This window comes from Antechinus flavipes, chromosome 1 (genome assembly GCF_016432865.1).
Source record: "Antechinus flavipes isolate AdamAnt ecotype Samford, QLD, Australia chromosome 1, AdamAnt_v2, whole genome shotgun sequence".
NCBI lineage: Eukaryota > Metazoa > Chordata > Mammalia > Dasyuromorphia > Dasyuridae > Antechinus > Antechinus flavipes.
This window is the reverse complement of record NC_067398.1, coordinates 184,965,769-184,982,554: the sequence shown is the minus strand read 5'-3', so window position 1 is coordinate 184,982,554 and position 16,786 is coordinate 184,965,769. Positions and strand designations below refer to the sequence as shown.

The window sequence follows — 16,786 nt, the reverse complement described above, 5'->3', positions numbered from 1 at the left end:
TTAATAATTTGTCCACTCCAGTTCAATCCTAGACTTTCTAATAAAATGTGTAAAATGTTGGATTGGAATGAGGAAGACCTGGGAAAGTCATCTTATTGTCAGCTTTCTTATTCTCAATTCTCTGAGCATGGGTTTTCTCAATCTTTAAAAACCCACTAAATATAGTACTCATTGTAATAATATTTATATTAATAATAAGATCTTACAGAGTTGCTGTGAGAGAATGTAAAAAAAAATAGCAAACCTTCAAGTTTACATAAATTTGAGCCATTATTATCACTTATGGGAGAATTGAATTGAGTCCTAAGATTGTGTTCTAAAGGTTTTAAAAACTTTCATCCTATGAAATTTGGACTTTCTTCATTCATCTGCTGAGTCAGTGTTCCTGCTCCACAGAGGGTACATAAAGAACTGGATTATGGTAGTACTGGAGATGATGAAGCACTTTACATACATAGCACTTTAAGGCTTCAAATCATTTTACAAATGTCTTATTTGATTTGAATAACCCTGGGAGGTAGGTGCAATTATCTTCATTTTAAAGATGAGGAAACTGAAATGTATCAAGGTTAAGTGATACAGTTGTGTCTGAAGTTGTATATCTTAATGATAACTGTAGCTAGCAATTACAGAACTTTATGCCAGGCATTATGCTAACCTCTTTGTAGTCATTACCTCACTTAGTCATGTAAATGTCATTATCCCCATTTTACAGATGAAAAAACTAAAAATGACAGGAATCAAGTGACTTGTCCAGATCAGAGCGCTAATAAAAGTATGAGGCTGGAATTAAACTGAGGTTTGTCTAAATCCAGGGTCTTCTCTCCTCCAAATCCAATTGGATTGAGAGGTAATGACTTGAAGAAATCAAATGTAGTAGCAGGGGAAAAAAAAACTTTTTTTTTTTTGGCGGGGGGGGGGGGGGGGGAGGGGGGTTGTTTGTGTTTTTTGCTGAAGCAATGGGGTTAAGTAACTTGCCCAGGAACATACAACTAGGAAGTGTTAAGTATCTGAGGTCAAACTTGAACTCAGGTCCTCTTGACTACAGGGCTGGTGTTCTACCCACTGTGCTACTTAGCTGCCTCATTTGTATTTGTTTTGTTTTTCGTTGAGGGAGGAGGCAGAGAGAAGTTTTCATTAACAACCTGTTCATCTTCACTCGAGGCATGTAACATTTAAATACATGTAAATTTCTATTGTGGCAGTAAAATATCTTAGAAAGTGAGCCATCTTCCTCCTTTTTTGGCAATCTGGAAATAAATAAGGGTTGGAGATGGGCAAAGGGAGTAGTAACAGCCACGAGGGAATGACTCCCAGCAAAGCAAGAAGGTTCCAGATATATTGAAGTTGTTTGTCCTTCATTCACTAAGAGGACAGGACATTAGGGAAATGATGGCATGATATGCAAAAGAATTGGATTTAAGTGAGAGGAGAGTTGTGCAAGGTCCCTAGTATTATTTCTCCTCCAGAGCCATCTGAGTCCAGTGGCATGATATAGAACAGGAAGACTAAAGATGGCTCTGGATAAGTAGGCTTTAGAAGAAGGAGTATTCACAGAAGCCTTTCCCACCTTTTTTTTTTTTTTTTTACAATGAAACAAATCAAATGTCCCCACTTAAACAAATCCAAGAGAAACCCAATAAGATCCTTTTGGTGGAAATAATGTAAAGCAGCTCACTCTTCAGATGCAGAATCTTTTAAGTTTACAATTAGAATATCATGCCTAATCACACACATGACATGTACATATGTTTCAGGACTCTTTAAGTCTAAATTCGAATCAGCCTCTCTGGTTCTTATGTCATCTTCCCATAGAGACTGTGAACTTCCGAAGAATTTTCAGGACTAAAGCTAAAAAATGCTGGGCAGCACAGTCCTAAGGGCCAAGATTCTACAACTTGTAGTCCGTCCATATGCAAATACACATATTGGGCGGGGTAGATGAGAATCAAGTCCAGACGCAACAGAAACAAAATTCTGGCCTTTGGCTCGGAGTGGGCATCCCAGAGAGTCAGCCGGGTCCATTTCTGTATCACAGCGAGGCTGGCTGATTACTGTGGATAACACACGGGAGCACTGAGAAGCGGCGTCCTTCTTTCTTCCTGCTCTTCCACGGATCGTGAGGACCGTCATTTGACCAGTTGCCCGTACTAAAAGAACTGCGTGGACCACGGCCCCTGGAACCCCAAGGAAGGTATGTTACTCTCACCCTTTGCAAGGTGACATCCTGGCTCCTGCCTGCCCACTAGGAGATCGATGTCCCAGAGTGCTGCAAGGGGGCCAGTGGTGGCTCGGAGCATCTCTTAACTTTGGCTCCCTGATGAGCTAGTCGTGCGCCTACCGGGTTTGGTGGTAACACCTGCCGCCGCCGGCACCTGCTACCCAATAGTCCCTGGTTGCGTCTGCTCCGGACGCCAGAACCCCGACGGCGCGGTCCCAAGAACGTCAAGACTAGCGGGTGAAGGTCTGCTTTGCTGTCCCAGTCGCGAGCCAGCTACGAGAAAAGGAAGGAAGACAGGGAGCCACTGGGCCTGGGTATCAAAGACGTCTGGGCACGTCCGAAAGGGGGACCAGAAACTTTGAGTTGCCCAGCACTTGGGTCTCGCCGCAGCTCCGGTCAGCCTAAGGAGGAGGGGGAGCCGGGAGCAAAGTCCAGGAGCAGGAGCATCAGCACAGCCAGCCCCGAGCCCTCTTCGGCGGCTGTGCTGAAGCGTCTGGGGGTTGCCGGTCTCTGCGGCTGCTGCTGTTGTTGCTGCGGCCCCCACCGCCGCCGCCGAGGGGCTCTGGGGGGAGGCGCAGACGGAGCCGGCGGCGGAGGAGGAAAAGGAGGAGGGGAGGGAAGAGAGAAGGGGAGGAGAATGGAGCCCCGGGCGGCGGCTGAGCCCGAGCCCCCGCCCGCTTCCTCCGCCTCCTCCTCCTTCCAGGCCCGGCTCTGGAAGAACCTGCAGCTGGGGGGCAGCAAGAGCAAGGGCGGCGGGGGCGGGCGAGCGGGGCCCGGCCCCGGGCCGGAGAACCGCACTGCGGGGACCCCCTCGCCCTCCCCGCCTCCGCCCGGGGGCAAGCGCGACGGACTGGGAGGCAGCAGGTGGAGCGGCTTCAAAAAAAGGAAGCAGGTGCTGGACAGAGTCTTTTCCTCCTCTCAGCCCAATCTCTGCTGCTCCTCAGCCGAGCCCCTGGAACCGGGCGGCGGTGGCAGCGGCGTTGAGCAAGGTTCCGCCCTGCGCCGCCGAATCCGGGAGCATTTGCTCCCGGCTGGGAAGGGGCCCGCGGCCGCGGCCGGAGCTACGCCGCCTGGTGGCCGCTCTCCGGACTCAGCGCCCTCCTCCTCTGCCTCCTCACTCTCCTCCTCACCTCAGCCGCCCCCTCGGGGGGAGCGAGCAAGCGATGAGGGCTCCCAGCGGCGGGGCCCCGGAGCCCACCTGTCCCACCAGAAAAGCTCCTCTTTGCCTGGGACTGCCTGTATGGAGCAGCTTCTGGAGCCGCCGCCGCCGCCGCTGCCTCCTCCTCCTCCTCAGTCAGCAGCCCCAGAGCAGGAGCCGTCCCCGTCCGAAACTGCGACCCCAGAGAAAAGCGAGAAACCAGGCAACGACCAGGTGAGTCAGGGACGTTCGCGCCTGGGTCGGGTTGGGTATCAATATTCTTCTGCAACTGAAGAGTGAGAAACCTCTCTCCTCCCTCTCAGGGAACTGGAGTTAAAATTGATGAGTTACTTGTGAGGGGCAGATAGAAAAGTTACTGCTGCCCTATAAAGGTCCAACAAGTGATAGAAACAAGGAACAAACTGATGCCCTCTCTGTCCGTTCTCCGGGGATCTTTTCCGACGATGTAGAAGGTCGATCCTGTATTGCCTTTATTTGCACGGATGACACCTGCCACCCGAAACCAATCATTTGGCTGGCAAAAGTGAGGCTTTAGAAAAAGGAAATATTACTCTCGGAAATAGCTCTTAAAGTGCCGGTGGGGTGCGTTCTTAGGTTTTCTTAGAGACACTAAGTTTTCATTTGAAGCAACTACCAAGAAAAAGGGGCTAAAATCGAGGTGTTCGAGATTGTTATAAATGTGGTTCATTTGTTATAAATATGGTTATAAATGTGCTGTTAAAACGACTTGCAATTTTGTTTCTTGCCCATTTGCTCTTCTCGTCTTCCACTAAAAATCAAAACAAAAAACCACAAAAACAAAAACAAACAAACAACAACAAAACTCAGGTGTTACCTAACAAGTGCATCATTAGAGACTGGGTTATCTAGAGGATACTTTTTCAAGTTTCTACAATAACGTGCAAGTTGTTTCTATCTCAACTTATCTTTTTAAGAATGGTCCTTTGAAAAACGAACCGAATACAACTTTCAGACTGTTGGCCAGACACAAAGAGGACATTTTTATTTTATTTTATTGACACTTAAGGTACTTCTGCTTTTGGGAATGATTTTGGCAAGCTATCCTCTCGTTTTTTCTAAACCCCTAGAAGTGGGAGTGGTTTTTCTTTTCCAGCATTTCTTATAGAGTTCTTAATGTGAGAAAAAGTTAACTATTTGAATGTTTTTAATGGTTTAGATACTTTTAGACAATTTAACTTATTTGAGCCTTATAGTTGCTGAAAAATTAATGATGATATAAATCAAAACAATCTATAAACTGAGTTGGATTGTTTTGCTAAGTGAGACATCTGAGGATTGAAAAGTTTTTTTCCCCCTTCATTAGCTGAGTTGGTGATTTGGGTTGGGAGCAAATAAATCCTATTGTTGAGGAAACACTTAAATTTTCAGTAAACAAAAGGTGCAAGTTTCATATGGAGTTTTTTTCCTCCTTTGAATACTGTTGAAAAGTATCTTTATTATTTTCTGAATTCTCCATTTTGGAGGAAAGATATGGGATAGAATTTGTGAATCATTCATTTCAAACTGTTGGGTGCTTTTTAGTCATAATTATAAACAACATGCAAGAAAAATATGTACATATATAATATTTGTAATAATTCTAATTTTTAAAGAGGGATTTTGACAATAGAGCAGAGGGAAAATCCTAACTTTCAGAATTTTGGCAGGGCAATACTGGATATAAACATTGGAAGAACATAACTAATGAATTTCTAGATGTCAAATTAGAGGAGTATAATTCCATTTTAAAATGTACTTATTTCTGTATAAAAATGTGGAAAATAGTTAAATGTGCTTATTATTCTAAGATTGATCCATGGATATCTGAAATTTTTAAACCATAGATCATCATTAAAGCTTTTAGAACTCCCTCATGCTGGAAATTAGAAAGTGTCTTTGGTTCAAAATAGCTTGCAATACTTTTAAAACTAAGTTAAATCAGTAATTCACTATAGGGTAGTATCAAATATTATTATCAAGTTGCATTCTTGAGGGCAATCATAAATTTGAATAGAAAAATTTTACTCAAACTGGCCTAATGGACTTTTGTTTTCTTATGTAGAAAATTTTATTTCTTAGTTTTTCTTAAAGTTATAATATCAGATCAAAAGCTAGGTGTTTGTTTTCTTTGTAGATATGTTATTTTGGTTATTAGCTGCTAAGTCATATTATTGATTTCAGATGAACATAAACTTTTAAAAACAAGTTACTATTTTTAAGAAAACTGAAAAAACCTGATATTGATCTTCATTTTCATTAATAACTATTTTTAAATGAATTTCTATCCATCTATCTATCTATTCAATAGAACTTTTGAATATATTCAAAAGAATATTCAATGGAATAATTTAATATTCTCTTTAATAGAATTCTTCATGGAGAAGAGCTACTAGCTCATTAGAATTGGAAAATTTTGCTCTTACCTGAGAAAGAACCTTCAAAATTAATAGGTGGTCTACCATAAAATGTACCTAGGAAGAAGCTTGTTGACCCATCTTATTTTGCAAAGATGTTTATAATTTTTAAAGTATGTTTCTGCATTTTATTATTATATTTCCTAACCACATTTCCCCTCTGACCTTAGTTAATCCCATTTTCCATATTTAAAAGTAATCTCCCAAAATATTTACTGCAAAAAAAAACCAAACAAACAAACCCACGCCACAAACCATAAAATATTAATATTAGGTTCTTTTTCCTTTCTATTTTAATGTCTCCTACCCATACTGCCCGAGAGTGAAAGAAGCTAATCAGAATCACCTTATTAGAGATAGGAAGATACTGTCCTTAGTAGCCTAAACCCTAGTATGTTCACCTTTGTTCTATGTTCCATTTAACAAAGGTGCCATAGAAGCCACACTGATACTGGATTTGCTCTCCATCTTTTATGATTTTTTTAAAACAGGAGATGGATACTTGATGATTTTTTAAAAAAATGAGATGAATGCTTATGACTTATACAAAAAAAAGTATTTCACAAAGTCTGACCATCATCAACTCCCTTTTTCCAGCCCCAAGTATAGGCATGGAGAATTTCATCTTGTTTTCTCTAGGAATTTGGAGTTGCATCCCTACTAACTTGTCACTTTAGATGCTTTCATAGGCCACACAGATACTGAATTTGCCCTCCACTTTTTATTTGAAATATGAAATGAATATTTAATGACTTTTTAAAATAAGATGAATACTTATTACTTGTACAAAAAAAAGTACTTCACAAAATTTGACCATCATCTACTCCCTTTTCCCAATCCCAAGTATAGGCATGGTGAACTCCATCATGTTTCATGTAGGTATTTGGAGTTGCAGTGGTCACTCATTCCTATTAACTTGTCACTTTAAGCCATTGTTGGGAAATGGCAGAGAAATTAGGGGTATGGGAAGAATCCAAATGTCCTAGAAGCTTCCCCAATTTTTTTCTTCCCCATTCAATTAATCTTGGAGAGGGCAGATCTCATATATTTACATTTTATTTATAAATCATAATGTGATAATGTGTGTTAAGCTCTTTAAAGGTTTCAAAGTAGAGTATATATGTGTGTGCATTTATATGTAGACACATATGTATTATTGTTATTATTAATTATAAATTAGAAACATAAAAACTAGGGAAAATGAAAACTATATTTTGTGAAGGTAATCACAATAGCCAAGAAATAATTTCTTCAGAGACAGAAAATGTGTACAAAATATTGCAATTTTTTATCTTCTCTTATTCTTAGTTTGGATTAGACATTAACAATCTCTCTACTCCAACACATACTGTTCTTATGAATCTGGATAAAGATATTTGTGAAAAAAAATCACTTTTGGATTGCTAGGGAAAGTTATTTGGGAGAGATCCATGTACAAATAAAATAGAATGAAGTGGCTAGCATCCATAAATGTCTTTCTTGGTGTCTGCATTTCAGGAGTTTGCTTTAGCCAAAAGTAACTTTTTAAAACATGTAGACATTGTCTTTACCATATTTAATTCCAAGTTGGTAAGGCATATTTATAATTTAAAATTCCCCGCTTTAAAAAAATGAAATATCTTTTTCTCTATTGAATTAATTTCACATGTCAAGGCCATATTGTCATACCAGATGCATTTTTTTCTCTTCCCAACTATGTTGGGAACGATCAAGTTTTCAACTTATGTTGCATATTAAATGTTAATTTTTATGCATATTCTTTTATAGATAGTAACTAAGGTATATTTCCTTAGAATTTGAAAACCCAGTGATTTAAGATTGGATTATTCCATGAAGAATGTTTTCTATTTAGTATACTATCCAAAGGTTAAAATGTTTGAGCTTAATTAGGGATTTATTATTCCTTTTTTAAAAAATAGTTTATTAAAATGCTTTTCATAAAAGAAGAATAAAGTTTATGAAAGAGGACAAGTCAATTGCTTGTCTTATACCAAGACAGTTTTAATGATTATTTTAAAGGAATTTAAAGTTCTTTACATATTGGAATGAAATTAAGAAGTGCATATCTATTGGTACTCAGTGATAAGTACTAATCTTATCTTAGGCTATATGTATTTAAAAAATAATCCCATTTTGTTGCCTGAGATTTCAAAGGAAATTTGAAAAAGATATATTTGGGTTAATAAAAATTCACATTGTTGGTTTGGATTATTTTCACAGGGATTTTCCCCCAGATTTTTTATGTAACTTATTTTAGTGCAGGAAATTTCTCAAAATCTGGAAAGTTATATAGTCTATACCTATTTTGTCAAGTAATTATTTTTACATATTAGTAACTGAAACAACAACAAAATAAAATCAAGAAAAAATAAGATCTTCCGAATGTAAACACAACCATATATAATTAGAAGTAGTAGTTTCCATTGTCAAAGTAAGTGGGGATGAGTCACAAGAGATTTTGGAGCATAGTAAATAAATAGGTAAATAAGGGGGAATAACATAGAAAATATAGATTTAGTCAGTTCTGAAGAAATTTAGATACCTTTAAAATCAGAATGTTTTTCTTTAGCTTTAACCTGCATTAATTTCTTTTTTTTTTTTTACTATATTTGTATTGCTGGCAGAATAAATGGTAAAATGCAGTTAACCTTGCATTAAATTGTAGTGCCTTTGGGCAACATAGGGTACTTTATGTAAATTTCATAATAATATCATTACCATTGTTGAAAATGTCTTTAAGGGAGCATTTAAGGATTCTACAGTCTTGTGCTATCCTGTCTTTATAGTTTCTTCTATATGGCTCTGAACATAGCTTCCCATTTTCAAGGTTCTCTCCATCCCTAATCCTTAGTTCTGTTTTTAAAATTCCTATCTTTATTCAAGATAACCCAACTATAACTATCACTATGAAGGCTTCCTTCCCTGATTTCCATTATAGGCAGTGATGCTGCTTTATGTACAGCTTTGTACCTTTTAAAATTCAACATCTTGTACTATTTTTGTACTAGAATGGTTTGCCATATCCTTCTCCAGACAGATGCGGAAACTGAGGTAAAACATGATTAAGTAACTTCTCCAGATCATATTGCCAATAAGCTTTTAAGGTCTTTCTATTTTCAGGTTCTTCAGAACATAGTTAATATTTAATAGCTAAAAGTTGAAATGAATATAGGTGATCAACACCTTCTCTGCAATTTATAGTCTTAGATATTTGCCTAAAACATTTAGAAATTAAGTGGATTATCTGCATCCAGAAAAAGAACCAAGAAGACTACATGTAAATCAACATATGCTACGTTCACTTCTTTTTTCTGTTTTTTTCTACCCCATGATTTTTCTCCTTTTACTCTGATTTTTCTCTCCCAACATGATTCATAAAGTAATGTGTATTAAAAATAAATTAACTTATAGAAAAAGAAATTAATTGGTTTGCACAGTATTTGAAAACAACCACTATCTAACATGGGCAGGACTTGAACTCAATTCTTTAAAGTTTTAAGACTATTTTTGTATCTACTTTTCTATGAAGCTCGAGAGTTGGATATTATGTGGTTTAATCACATTTTATAGATAAAGAAAGTTGTCCAGAAAAGTTACACTTATTCAAGATCTCTCAGATACTAAGTAAGAGAAGAGAGATTTGATCTCCTCTAAGAAACAGTAATAGTATGAGCCAATATTATTTTGTCCATTTTTGATTTGTCAGAGAGTTCAATGCTTGTTTAAGTGGGTTGGAGCTTCTGTTGCTTACATGCAGATCAGTTGATGATCAAACTGTACACAGACTAAAATAGCTGCTACATCTGGAGTCTTTTCCTGTCTGATCAGATGTAGTCGATGCCCTTTTTTTTGGATGTCCTTTAGTTGTTGCCATAGTTAATGCCTTCTGATTCTCTTCTCAAAGTAATTATTCAAATATGAGGCTTCTGGGCACTCCACAAGCCTTTTGCCTCCTTCATTTCTTGACTCTAAGTAATGCTTTGCAATATATTATTTTGCTGCCTCGCCCAATGATCCTTTTGGTGTTGAAATCATGACGTATTAATGTAATTTGAAGGATCTTGTCAAGTTCATTAATAGCAATAGTAAATATTGATTCTTTTCTTGTGACTCATTGAAGGAGAACAAGATATTGTATGCTTCATGAAGTTAAAGGTTAATGCCATGTATTTGATACAGTCAGTTTTCTTCAGTATAAATAATCAATGTAGATTTCTGAGCTAATGATGATTATCAAATTACATTTTTGGCAGGGATCAGAATGTGATTTCATTAGTGTGAAGAAATTCCTGGCCCTCCACTGATGGAGATCAACAATTCACCTATAATTTAAGTCTTAATGGGTTGCTTCTGGCACAGTGGTCAAGTGACTTGCTTTTTTTGGGTGATATAAACAGTATTTTTGTCAAAGGAAGGACCCGAATCTGGGTTTTATCTACTACTTGATAATGCTTCCTAAATTATTTATCATATATTAAAGGAAACCAACATTAAGTAAATTTTTAATGAGATTTGCAGGTTTACAAGATATGTGGTTAATTAACATACTATCATGTTTCTTCTGTGTCTAGTGTTATTTTAAGGAACACCTCTTGAGTCTATAGTGGTTGGGAAGATGAACAGTTCAAGGTAAACTTTTGGGAAAAAATAGCAAAATAAGCTATTTTGGGAATAGCTTAAAATGATTTTAAATAGAAATCTTGATTAAAAAGTATTACCTCTTTGTCTTAGTTTGATAGGTTAATATGATTGAATGCAACCTTTCTTTATGACATCTCTATATACATTAATAGTTAAGGTATGCTTGTACCTTATAATGAATATGTAGATGTTGTAGTATACTGCCCCTCAGAGTTGTTTTGGTACTTTTTTTAAAAGAAAGCTTCTTATTTCAGAATGATTTAAAAAAAAATAATACTATAAAATCTTTAACATTAAGATTTCAATCTTTTTAAGATTTTTTACAATAATTCCATATACACTAAAATGATCTATATTGTATATAGTGTAGATATATGTACATGATCTTTTCCACAGCACATTCAATTTACTCCAAGATGAATATTGTCTCTAAGGTTGAAGTACTCCCAACACAATTTTCTTCAATCCCCATCTCTTATTTTTTTTGTCCACAGTATTAAAATTTCATTATTTTTGCCTTATTAATAGTATTCACATTTTAAGAAGGGGCCCCCAAATTAGAAGCCTCATTTCTTTTCAGGCTATACCCCAGTTTTTCACTGAGTATCTTTACCCACATTCCCTTCTCAGCTACTTTTTATATCTAATCTTATTCTATTACAATATCAAACTCTTTAGGGGCTGGGATTCTTTTTCTTTTTACTTGTATTTGTATTTTTAACTTTAGTAGAGTGTCTAGTGCAAAGTAAATGCTTAATAAATGCTTGTTGACTAATTGATAAGGCTCTAGGTAGATAGCATATCCTAATTGTCTTCGCTTGCTCCTATCTGTCTATTGGGAAGTTTAAACTTAACATTAGCTTTTTCTTGCAGAGGAATTTGACTTTTGATATTGGGTCAGAAACAAAGGGGACAAATACTTAGGTTTAGCATTCACTGTTATTATATGGGTTCTTATAAGAATATGCCCATTTCACTTGGACTTTATAGATCTTCTGCCTTCTCCTTGAGTAGGTTGTACACTGGTATTGAATAAAGCTAGATCTAATGCTTACATTATAAAATGTTCAATTTGCTTTGTGTGCCTGGTGAATCATGTCTATAAAAATTGGCAAGGCCAGCAAGAACTAATAAACAATAGAGGTGGGGTTTGAATGCAGATCCTACAATTCTAATTTAACTGCTATTTATGCAGTAATAATTTATTAGTTCCTCTTATTTTTGACAAAGTCTCTCATGTTATTAAGAATTAGATAAATTTAGGACTTACTGAATAGTTAGGCTCAAATAGTCACTTAATGACAGGAGTGCTTGAGAATTCCAAGGTTGGTCCTCTGCTCACTTAATATTTTTAGAAAAGCTTGGAGTATTATACAGATGACACATTTAGCAAGTTCGTAGATGGATATAAAGCTTGGAGGGAAAGCTAATGTATTAGATAACAGGTTTAGGAACTGACAGGCTAACATATGAGGCCAAATAAGAGAAATAAATGAAATTTAATGAGTAAAAATGTAAAGTCTTAGATGGGTTAAAAAATAAACTTCACAAGTATAAGATGAGAAAAGTAAGCTACGTAGCTATTCATGCAAAAAAGATTTGAAAATTTTGGTGAATAACATATTCAGTAGAAATAAACAGTGAGGTTAGGTAGCCAATCCATCTCTGTACTGCCCTGGGTAGAAAGATAGATTGTTGTATTTGGTTCTGGCACAGTGTTTAATAAGAATGTTTTAGGAAGGAGGACAACCAAGCTGATGAAGGAGCTTGAAGAAACCGGGAATGTTTAACTTGGAGAAGGATGGATTTGTGAAAGGCTATAATAGTTTTATTTGAAGGGTCATTATATGGCAGAAGGATTAGTTTTGTTTGGCCACAGACAATAGAACCAATAGGGTAGGTGAAAGTTTCAGCAAGACCGATTTTGGGTCAATGCAAAGAAAAATTCTCCAAGAGAACAATGCAAATGGGGAATGGCTGCATTAGAGTAACATGGCCTCCTTCTCAAAAAAAAACCTAAGATGAAAAGTTAGATGACTGTTTGTTGGGAATATGCACAGAGAATTCTTGGGCAGCTACAGGATGAGTTTTTAATTCCCTCTAAATATGAGTTCTTTTGATTAGAAAATATAATGCTAGGTCATAGTTCCCTTTATATTTTTAGTTATTTTGTTTTTGGTAAGATTCTAGATACAATCAACATTGAAAAATGTATATCATATTTGAAATTGAAAATTATATTTTCTCATGAGGCCAAAAATCGTATATAATGCTTTTATGTGCCTCAGTTTCTTCACTGAGGAAAAAATAGATATTATTTTAAATTTGAAAAATATGTTTACATATGAAGTTAAAAATCTTGTATATTGTTTTGATTGCCTCAATGACTCCAAATGAGGATAATAATAATAACCATAGCATCTACTTCATGAGGTTGTTTGAAGATCAAATAAGATTGTATTTTAAAGCACATCTTAAACTTTAAAGTATTAAAGGCAGAATATTATTGCCTGGGAATCTGAGATCTGGGAAAATATTTTGCACATATCTGTACTCTAGATAATTCAATTAAACAAATATTTATTAAGAATATACTATTACAAAGAGATCTTGCTGGGCATTAGTAAAACAAAAAAAAAGATAAAATACAGACCCTGTTCTCATGGGGAAAGAAATATGTTTCTTTGATGGTAGGGAGAATATGATAAGTAGTGCAAGAATGAAGTAGAAATAAAGGGCTATAAGAAATTTAAGTTGGTTGAGATGATCTTCACCAAGAGGATAAAATATGAGAAGGTTTAACTTGTGAAGGAGAATAGTATGAGATAAGGAGAGGGGTTGGTTCTTGATTCCAGGATTAAGAGTAACTACTATATTTAGAAGCATTAAGAAATCCACGAATTTTTTTTTTTTACTTTTATCTGAGTGGTACACTAGGACAAGAACTCAATCTCAGTCTATGATGGGCTGTCTTCTCCCTCTGTCCTTTTTCTTCTTTTGGCAAGTTCCTCCTAGAACTCCAACTTTGATTAGAACCTAGACCAGAGTTTCTTAAACTTTTTTTCACTTGAAACCTCTTTTTGCCCAAAAAATATTTTGTGATCTCATCTTGAATCTGAATTGATGTGTTTCTGGCAGTGTTTGTGCATGTACAATGCAAAGTGTGCATGTTGTGTGTTCAAAATAAAACTTCTAATGAAATCTTGCCATGCAACAGGGACAAATGCTCCCAGAAATACTTCAGATTCATTATATATTTGATTTTGAATTAAGTTTTGGTCACTGCATTAATATACTTTTTATTGTTACCAAATTTTTCACAATGTCCACATAACTTTAAGAAACTTTAATCTACAAAGTGTGTGTATAGACAATTTTCAGATGAAGAAATTAAAGCCATTTATAGTGATATGAAAAACATTCTAGTTCACTATTAATTAAAGAAAGAATAGTTCACTATTTATTGATTAAAGAAATGCAAAAACAAGGCACCACTTCATTCCTCTCAGATTCGCTAAAATGACAGAAAAAGAAAATGATAAATGGGGGAGGGAACACTAATGCACTATCGGCGAAATTGTGAACTGATCCAAACTTTTTGGAGAGTGATTTGGAACTATACTCGTCATCAGGAAATGGCTGAATAAATTGTGGTATATGAATGTGATGGAACACTACTGTTCTATGAAAAATGATGAGCAGGCTGATTTCAGAGAAGCCTGGAAAGACTTATATGAATTGATGCTAAGTGAAGTGAGCAGAACCAGGAGAACATTGTAAACAGTAACAGTAAGACTGTATATTGATCAACTATGACAGACTTAGCTCTCCTCAACAACACAGTGTTCCAAGAAAATTCCACTAGATTTGTGATAGAAAATGCCATTCACATCCAAAGAAAATTGAAAACTATCTTTACATGTAATTGGAAAAAAATAAAATACTACTAAATGGGGGCGGGGATAAGAAGCTTTGCTTCCATGCAACCATGCTTTCACTCCTTCATCACTATGTACTTGAATGGGTTCTTCCCACTCAGATGAACTTTTAATTTCCCTTTTATGTATCCTTGAGGGCAGGGACTAGTTTTCTTTTTTGTTACATTTGTATCCCCAATGCTTTGCACATACTAAACTGGTAATAAATACTTGTTGATTTGATGTTCCTTGGAGTGGGATAGTCTGGAGTTGGGAAAACTGTAAGCCTAATATAATATTTTAGGTAAGAAAAGACTAGAAGCTGACCTACTAGGATAATTGTACTGGAGATGGGAAAAAGGAGATGAAAGCAAGAGGTGCTTTGGAGGCAGAATTGTCAGGACTTGGTGATTATATGTTGGGAATTGTGGTGAAGTAGAAAGGAAGAATCAAAGTATTCTTTGTATAAAGATGTATACAATCAAATGTATACAATCAAACTTTATTAATCACTAAAAACCAAACATTATCCTGACAGATTAGTTATTCTGATAAATTTCTTACAGATCATTGAAATTTCTTACAGAATCATATCTGTCCAGATAGAGGGTATATGTCTCCCTCTGGTAGACTTTTGGCAAGACTCCAAAATCTCTATCATTGGTCCCAAGATCTCAAAAGTGAAGAAAACAGGAATCAGCTCTAATCTGATTAAGAAACAGGCTAATGGCTAGAGTTTCAGGGATTTTTATACTTCTTGCAAAAGTTATTTATCACATACTTTGGTAGTTTGCTTCCAAATTACTGATAAAATAGTTGATCATTGTTGATGTTTTTTCATTAGTAGTCTGTTAAATCAAAGGGTCTACATGTTTATCATTTTTTTAAAAAAAAATACATGTTTATGTCATCATACTACACAAATTTTTATCTTATGGAAAAACAACTTACTCAAAATAGCTCTATCAAAAGGCCACTCAAAACAGCTAAATCACAAAGTAGAAGCTTAAAAGAAAATGGAATAAATTTTTATTAAGGTAACAAAATTTATTCTCATTATAGAAGATTACAAGTTTGTATGCCTCAGAAAATGGTGGTTCCATTAAAAAATGATAAAGGGTTTGGGGTGGGTGGTGGTGGTGACTTCAGTTTTGGACTTTTTTAATTGGAAGAACTGACAGGATATTCACATAAGTAAAGTTCTTAAATTTTTTATGTCATGAATTCTTTTGGCAATCTGGTAAGATCTATGAACCCCTTTTCAAAATAATATTTTTAAATATATGAAGGGAAATGCAATGGATTATAAAAGAAATTATATTAAATATAATTATCAAAATATTAAAAAAAGAAATAAGACTATGGCTTCCAGGTTAAGAATGCCTGAGTCACTAAAATATTTATCAGGCATTTGAAAATATGGGACCAGGGATTTTGGGAAAGGTTAGGTATAAAAAATCATTGACATCTAAACAATGAGAATAGATGAGATCAACAGAAGTATATAGAAAGAAAGAAGTATAGAGAAATGGATCAAGGATAGAAGATTGGGAGACAGACCTGTAAGCTCTTTTCAGTATCTGAAACATAGGAGGTGCTTATTAAATAAATGCTTGCTGGTTGATTTAAAAGGACAAAGCCATTTTAGAGCCAGAAAAGAACAGAAAGGTAAGTGGGAAATCATGAAAGTATAGTATCATGGATCCCAGGGGAGGAGAGAGTAGCTACAAGTAATCTTTCAATGACTGTCAAATTTTTGTTTCTAAAGTTTCCTATCTGTCAAATTGTAATCCATTATTTGTTTTTTTAGGTTTTTTACATTTTTGTATATGTGTGTTGCAGGTGACAAGAAGTTGTCAGGAATAGTGAACATACTGGGTAACAGAATAAAAAAATTATCAACAGCGTAGAACATTGGGCTGAATTGAATAGATGAAATTGAATAGGGACAAATATAAAGTCTGACACTTGGGCTAAAAAAAAATTAGCTTCCCAAGTACAAGATGGAGGAGGCATAACTAGAACACATTTTTTTTTTTCTGAAAAAGATTCAGAGGTTTTATTTGAGGCAGATTCAATATGAGTCAACAGTGTGATATGGTGGCCAAGGAAACAAATATAATTTGTTGTATTTTTTCCTTGTCAGATAATATCTCGAGTATTATATTCTTTTTTCATACTCTACATTTGACATATTCTTTTTAAGTTCAGAAGGAAGAAGCAGTATTAATGGTTGAAAATCCCAAAGAAGAACATTTAGACTTGATGTAAAGAAAACTTCCTAACAATTAGAGAACCATTCTCAGATGGTACATTCCACCTCCAATAATAATTCAGGCAATGGCAGGGTGACTTCCTAATAAATTGTAGAAGATACCGTTGGTTATTAATATCACAAAATTGTTCAGTGGATTAACTGTTTAGAAATGAGTTT

General features: G+C 35.7%; 1 protein-coding gene across 7 annotated transcripts in view; it reads left to right on the top strand.

Annotated features, from left to right (window-relative positions):
* The first annotated feature begins 2,791 nt into the window (after positions 1-2,791).
* The window catches only part of MCTP1 (multiple C2 and transmembrane domain containing 1), a 697,990-nt gene continuing 683,995 nt past the window's right edge, over positions 2,792-16,786 (top strand). For 6 of the 7 annotated variants that reach the window (XM_051993794.1, XM_051993777.1, XM_051993761.1 and 3 more), the window contains exon 1: positions 2,792-3,593. In XM_051993794.1, coding sequence (XP_051849754.1) covers positions 2,859-3,593 — 735 coding nt within the window. In that variant the 5' untranslated portion in view covers positions 2,792-2,858. The remainder of the gene's footprint in view (positions 3,594-16,786) is intronic. The other variant, XM_051993785.1, reaches the window with a different exon arrangement.